At 37.6% G+C, this 6,954-nt stretch overlaps 2 protein-coding genes across 2 annotated transcripts; both read left to right on the top strand.

The window, feature by feature from the left end:
• The first annotated feature begins 201 nt into the window (after positions 1-201).
• LOC106952318 (uncharacterized) lies at positions 202-3,731 on the top strand. The gene is made up of 6 exons (XM_015040361.1): positions 202-501; positions 2,079-2,221; positions 2,806-2,867; positions 2,963-3,073; positions 3,243-3,341; positions 3,431-3,731. The coding sequence occupies exons 1-6, from the start codon at positions 379-381 to the stop codon at positions 3,553-3,555; spliced, it is 663 nt and encodes a 220-aa protein (XP_014895847.1). The 5' UTR covers positions 202-378; the 3' UTR covers positions 3,556-3,731.
• A 179-nt stretch (positions 3,732-3,910) lies between these two features.
• On the top strand, positions 3,911-6,239 carry LOC106952317 (uncharacterized). The gene is made up of 6 exons (XM_015040360.1): positions 3,911-4,092; positions 4,173-4,318; positions 4,453-4,514; positions 4,614-4,727; positions 5,580-5,678; positions 6,012-6,239. Exons 1-6 carry the CDS (start codon positions 3,973-3,975, stop codon positions 6,188-6,190), a joined length of 720 nt encoding a protein of 239 aa, XP_014895846.1. The 5' UTR covers positions 3,911-3,972; the 3' UTR covers positions 6,191-6,239.
• Positions 6,240-6,954: the final 715 nt, after the last annotated feature.

The raw sequence follows: 6,954 nt of genomic DNA, 5'->3' as shown, positions 1-6,954 counted from the left end.
ACAGGAACATTTGATAAAAGTAGAGGAGTTTGACTCGGAGTTCTAATGACATTTTCTTCGCAGGTTCTGAACTCTCAACATTTCAGTTTGTCATCAGTTTTTCTCCTGTCAACGGTACCAACAGTTTTGTCCACGTGTGTCTCTATCTTCAACGCCCTCTCTTCCATGTGATCTGATCAATCGTCCTCAATCGTCCTTTAACCTTTTACCTTGGTTACACCGCCTCACAAACCTCCTGAAGGTTTCATCCAGAAGGGACACTGTTGAAACTAAATTTGTGACGCACTGACTGTACATTTCTGAAGAGGAGTTAGCTGGAAGGAGGTAACATAAAGTAAGGCACAGGAGGAAACTGAGAAGAAAACTCAAAGCTTGGTCATGAAGATGAAGTGTGCTGCTGCTGCTGCTGTTGTGCTGCTGAGTCTCTTCTCTCTGGGACTTTCTGCTCCTCTGAGCAGCTGTGACGATCTACTCAAACCAATAACTATCAGCAAAGAAGAAGTAAGTCCCTGTCAGCATTATTAAATTAAAACTAAACATGGAAACAGATTGTCTGTCTAATTGCAGCTTATTAATTCCCTAATAAATGGGTGTGAAATCTAACACAACTTTCCTAAAAGAAATTTCTGATGTGCTGTTAATGAAAGGTCCGAGCTTTATTTAGATTGATTTGTAAGTTTAAATTAGAAATAGCAGATATTGGCACTAAGTCCTGTCACTTCTGATTCATCTCTACAAAAATGTTTTCTAAACTTCAAACCAACATCTCCTTGAAAGTTTATTTATTTATTTATTTTATCAAACCATAGCCACAATCCTTTCTCTCATCAAATCCCCAACAGGTAACAATTTATTTAGCCACTTCTTCACTTTGATATAGTTTCCTTATAATATAGTCCACATCATCCTAGTAAAAAAAAAAAGTATACTTTAGTATACTAAATTTTAACATACTTTAGCATACTTTGATTGATGTACTTAAACTGTACTATTTTGGAACAACTTTTTAGTATATTTTAATAGTATTTAAATAGTATTAAATTACAATTTTTAGTATACTTAAACGTACTTTTTTGGAACAACTTCAAGTTGTACTTAGTATACCTTAAGTACACATTTTTTATGTACTATTTTGAGTGTACTAATTCTGTCAGAATTATATTAAAATATACTTTTAACATACTTTAAATATACTACTAATATATTAGTAATGTATTTAAATTACACTTAATTTTTATTTTTGATTTACTGCTATTGCTAATAAAGTACAATTTTAATTGCTCATATGTCTTCTTTATTTCTACTTTCCTATTTTACATTACATGCATAACTACACTACAGTACTTATATTGTTTTAGGCTACAACTGCATGGGAAGATTAATTACACAAAATGTTCAAGGCAATTCAAATATTTTGAGACTGACATGACACTGTCACAAACATAACTTAAAACCTTTCATCCAATTTTTAAAGTTTAAAATCGTCATTATTTACTGAATGACACTTCATGACACTGTTCCTAACATGAGTGAGGATCAACGACAGAACATTCCCATTCACTGCGCCACAGCACCTTACAGAAACCTACAAAAAAAAAGAGCAGAGCAATTAAACAGAGAAAGCATTTGTATTTTAAAGAGTACGAAAAAATGGAAAAAAAAATACTTTCAATTTCAAGACGTTGTGGACTCGCCATCTTTGTGACATCATCAGAGCTGATGATGATTGGGACCGGATGCCTGGGGTAGAAAAACATTTCTGAGTGTCTTCTTTGCCTGTTTATGTTAGAAGTAGAAAAAAAAAAACAGTCAGCAGTGTCATAATTGATACCATGGTTGATGTTGGCATTAACTATGAAGCTGTTTTAAGTGTGTTTTAAGTTTAAGCTATAGCACCCCCTAGCGTCCCACTGGCGCCGCCACTGGTCAACATCTATTTCTAAGAAACCAGCTAAGTCGTCGAAAGAAACGATTTGCATATCGCCTAGTTCATCATTTTTAAAAGGTTTGCATAAAGGACACCAATAGTTACATTCCAACTTATATCGACTGTACACTGTGATGTGTGTGTGTTGCAGATGTTGGGTCGGTGGTACTACATCGGGGGGAGTTCTGACATCCCAGGAAGTCGGTCGCTGGCTTACCTGATGACTGACTCCTGGCTGGACCTGAATGTCACCTCCAGGAGCAACGTTCTCAATATCGTCCAGAGTCAGAGGATGTAAAGCGTCCCACGCAACAGCACTTTGCAGACAGAGAAATGTGGATTTGTTCATTTTAAACAGCTGTTCTTCACGTAGTCACCCACCTAAGATATGCTTCTGCTTTGCAAAACATGAGATATTAGCGCTACGTACAAGTAGCCTTCAATTTAAATAACCATGCTACTGGTGTAAATAAGTATAATTCAGAAGGCAGATCTGTCTAGAGCAGGAGTTGCCCAACTTTTCCATGCCATCACCCCCAAACAGGGTTAGCTTCTGGGCAAGTACTCCCTTTACAAACAAATTCGCAAAGTCAATATTTAAAGAAACATTGACTTTTAAAATGATTTTTTTCCCCTCAATTTTATTCACTATTTCTCAATTGCCTTTAAAGCCATTTAGAAACCAGGAAACCAAGAATATCTTCTTTGATAACACTTGAGTTCTTGAGTATTCTTCCAGGTGAGGCAAAAGCATAGTTTTCATAGTTTTCACGGGGGGAATTAGAACTAATTTTGGTTTAATGTCTATATAAGGTCTTTATACAGTTAGTTTCTGATCACAGGAATAACTATAAGATCTTATAACTTTTACATTATAGATTTGGGACTTGCTTCAGCTTAGCATACGACGTGATCTTTGAGAACAGCACAATGTTAATCGGTAAGTAAAGAGAAGTAACAGGGAGAACATGAAGCACATTTATGTTGATACAATCCACTCTGCTGTCTCCTTTGTGCTGTGTTTGCTGTCCACAGAGCAACCTTTCTACCTCAAAGAGGTCTACCTGTCAACAGAGTGCGCTGACTGTCTGGTTGCCAAAGAGGACATCATCTCTGCAACTAATTTCACTAGTCTGCTTATCTTTAGTAAGAAACACACTTTACCAAACAATTTGCATATCTTTTTAGAAAGAAATTTCAGAACATTTGACACGAAACACCAATATTAGTGGAAACATGTTGCACGGGCTTTACAATTAAATCCATTTAGTCTTTAACAACAGATTCAATTAAAGGGGAACAATTTTATTTTTAGGCAGAAGCAGGAGCATCTCACCTGCTGCACTGGAGCTGCTGAAGAAACAAGCAGAGTGCCTTCAAATGCCGACACCTATAATGTTAAACTCAGACAACGGTAAGAATATCTGAGCTTTTTTCCCCATGTTCCAGTATATGTCAATTGCTAATTGTTGAATTTTTTTTTTTTTTTTTTTATGAAAACAGAAATCTGCCCTGACGACATCACGCCCTCTGAGGGCCTGAGCGCAATCAACTCGGTACTGCAGGCGAAGATGGGATTTCGAGTGGGAAAATTTCTGGATTCTCTTTTTGACATGTTTATAAACTGAAAGAATGCTCTGGTTTTATTCCTTCCTCATGACAATTATATAAGAAACTGAAGGGTTTGTTGATTTATTCAGTGTGGCCCAGAGAGCCAGGACTCTGATCCACTAAAAGTGAACAGAAAAAGAAAACTGCTCCCTTGCGGTACATGTTATTTTGAATAAAAATCACAATTCCAGAAGTCGTAGTCTTTGTGTGTTTTGTTTCGTCCTGCAGTGTTCCAGTACCACTGCTTCTGTGTGCACTCATGGCTTTTTCCTAGAACTTCTAGCGATATGAGACTTGTTTTTTCTTTTTGATGTTTTCTTATCTCTTTCAACACTAAAGTAAACAATTGAAGCTCCTAATAGGGTATCATGGGATGAACCTTGATACCCAAAAGCACAGATGTACAGCCACGACCGACAGTCAGCGAATCAACCATGATGGAGTCTCTGCATGTAGCTGTTGCTGTGTTGAGTCTTCTGTCTCTCGGGCAGACAGCTCCTACGACCAACTGTGAAAGTCTAACCCAACGAATTCAGATCCCTGGGAGGGATCAGGTAAGGAGCTCTGAAGGTCTTCAGGTTTCTTCTGTATCTGTAGGGTTGACGAAAGCAATCACATGTACGACGTTTTCCAGCTACTCGGAAGATGGAACTACATAGCAGAGAGCACGGACATAGTCGGCGCCAAACAGTTGTTGGAGATGTCGAAGGGGACCGTCTGGTCGAATTACGTCGCTGCTACTGAGGAAAATATCATGATCGGTTCTATGCACCTAAAGACGTAATTTAAACCCTCAGTTTCCGGGTTCTATCTTTGTTTTACATGACATTTACAAAACAAACACAATTTTATGACGTGTCTATTAGGTAGTGTAAGTGAAAAAGTTTTTAAATATTTTTTTCTTTTTCTCAAAGGGCTGGTCTATGCTTCTCTATGACATTTAACTCAACCCTGGAAAACAACACTATTACTTTAAGTAGGTAGTGATGATTTTTCTTCCATCACCATATCTAATATGGTTGGCCTTCATGCTCTTTGAAGATAAACGCATTTTTAAACGTGTTTCTTTTTCCAGCCTACCCGTACTCCATGACTGGTTTCCAGCTGAAAACAGGCTGTCCTGACTGCAAGGTTTTGTACTCCAACATAACACTTGGAAGAAGCTCACACAGAGGCGTACAGCTTCTGAGTAAGACCAAAAACTTGAAAAGATACTTTGTATGTTTTCATAATTCAGGTTCAGTGAATTAAACATCAGACAAACTGAATTTAGGGAGAACAGAGTCACACTGGTCAAATATTTTGCAACTTGGCAGCAGTTGTGGAAAGCAACAACTTGCCGTGTTTAAGTTCTGGTTCAAAGCAAACCATTGTGAGGTTGCACATATCTATTCTTCTAGTCTTCTAACAATTATTATAGCATAATAATTGTTATAATTCAAGCTTTGTTTTAAAATAATGAAAATGCAAATGAAAAGATTTAAAAAAAAAGATGCATGGAGTTTTTAAATGGATGAGTTGCATAACAAAAGTTTTTTTGTTTGTTTTTTCCCAAGATTATGCTCTGAGTTTGTGTGGTGTGTGTGTGTGTGCGTGCGTGCGTGCGTGCGTGCGTGCGTGCGTGCGTGCGTGTGTGTGTGTGTGTGTGTGTGTTTTGTGGTGGATGTGTGTGTGGGGCCCAGAGGAAACATCTATTCAAAGTCCACCACAGGATTTATGTACTTTATAAATGAAGTCACGTACGGTAGAACAGTGCTCTTTACAAATGCTGTATATTATTACACTGGTAATTTTAATAAAATGGTAATTTTATATATGCTTTAGGAATAAATAGTACGCTATAATACTTATTATTAATATATGTATTATTACTATTATCATTAGTTCTAGAAATCACAAACAAACAATATTGGAGTGATATCTCAACTATTATAACGAATCTGGTTCGTTTTGTTTGAAGGGATTTTATTGATCAATTAAGGACACTTCAAAATGCTGATATTTTAACAAAAGTGCGTCGTCTGCATGTTGTGTCTCTCAGGCAGGAGACCGAAGGTTTCTGGTGCTGAGCTGCAGGAGTTCAAGAAGCAGGTGGAGTGTTTGAACTTACCAGAAGCCGCCATTCTGGATCCAGAGCAAGGTAAAAACTCGCCATCTGGTTGGGTTAATCATTTTGCCCTTTGTCAATGTAATCCCCCCGCCCCCAGGTTGTAAGCATGTACCAGTGTTAAGAGCCTGTGTCAGCGAATACATTCTTTCTTCCACTGTGAATCTCATCCTATACTTGGAAGCAGAGCTGAGACACTTTAAATTCAAATGCATTTCTGTTTTACAAAGTTTTGTCAGAGAAGTGTGCTTGGCAGTGCCACCTCCATCCTGAGTCCTGAATCTCTGAGTAGATGATATGAAGTATATTTTTTTTTGTCTTGCATCATAAGAGTATAATCAAAACTGTTTATTTTCTACCACTCAGGTTTTTGCCCAGATCCATCTCTCTCCAAAGACTCAAATAGCTTTGACTTGACCAGCTTCATGGGTGCTGGCGACATGAAAAAGATCGGTGAGATTTTACAAAGTGGCGACGCAGTAGAGACCTTTTCTGAAATGTTCTCACAAATCTCCAGCATTTTTGGAGAAACGGTGGAAAATTAGCATGTATGGAAATGATATTTCACCCTAATAAAAAATGGGAGAACAAAAATTGTGTGACTGTTTTTGTCTCTGGGGTCGTATTTCGCTTTTTATTTTGGTCGAAATGTTCGCCAGCTACTTCACAGAGGACGAGTTGGATGCAGAGAAATGTTTAATCCTCACCTTCATGTTGTTCTTAAAAGTCAAAGTCAGCACACGATTTGTACAGGAACCAGTTGAATTGGATGCTAACTTCAGTGTTAGGTTTTCTACCTAAAACAACTGAGAACTTATTTCAGGAAAATGCTTTGGACACTTTTGAGGTGGATGGAAGTGGAGCAGTATGTCCCCCATCACAAAGCTAAGGAGAAAACCATTCAGGTAAAGAATATATATATAGTTATTTCCAAAATGGCGATAGATTTATTTCTTTATTATGGGTCAGACTCATTATGGTAACATTTTATTTGAAGGAGTGTGCATAAGACTGACATGACACTGCCAGAAATAATGGCAGAACATCTTGCATTAAAAGTCCATTCAATGTGCCAACTTTGCAGTAAAAGTGTCATTATTTAACGAATGACACTTCATGACATCCATAAAGACTCCTTCATGTTCATAACAGGATTTGTCATGATATGATATGCGAATCAGGAAAACAGTTCCAAATGGGGTAAGCATTTCTGGAATCAACATGATGACAACAGGGTTACAAGGAAGATGGGCATATAATTAATCAGTCTCCTGCTGACATGCAGGTTTTCACATAGCACTCTTTCACT

The sequence above is a fragment of the Poecilia latipinna genome, unplaced genomic scaffold, assembly GCF_001443285.1.
Source record: "Poecilia latipinna isolate Pla-1442-1.1 unplaced genomic scaffold, P_latipinna-1.0 Scaffold505, whole genome shotgun sequence".
In the NCBI taxonomy this organism is placed as follows: Eukaryota; Metazoa; Chordata; class Actinopteri; order Cyprinodontiformes; family Poeciliidae; genus Poecilia; species Poecilia latipinna.
Note: the sequence above shows the minus strand (reverse complement) of the source record. Positions and strands in the feature narration are given on the sequence as shown.

Coding starts and splice junctions, on each gene's coding strand:
- LOC106952317 (XM_015040360.1), top strand. CDS start 3,973: ATGATGGAGTCTCTGCATGTAGCTGTTGCTGTGTTGAGTCTTCTGTCT. Junction 4,515..4,613: donor AAACAACACTATTACTTTAA/GTAGGTAGTGAT, acceptor TTCTTTTTCCAG/CCTACCCGTACTCCATGACT. Junction 5,679..6,011: donor CATTCTGGATCCAGAGCAAG/GTAAAAACTCGC, acceptor TCTACCACTCAG/GTTTTTGCCCAGATCCATCT.
- LOC106952318 (XM_015040361.1), top strand. CDS start 379: ATGAAGATGAAGTGTGCTGCTGCTGCTGCTGTTGTGCTGCTGAGTCTC. Junction 2,222..2,805: donor ATCGTCCAGAGTCAGAGGAT/GTAAAGCGTCCC, acceptor TTTACATTATAG/ATTTGGGACTTGCTTCAGCT. Junction 3,342..3,430: donor AATGTTAAACTCAGACAACG/GTAAGAATATCT, acceptor TTATGAAAACAG/AAATCTGCCCTGACGACATC.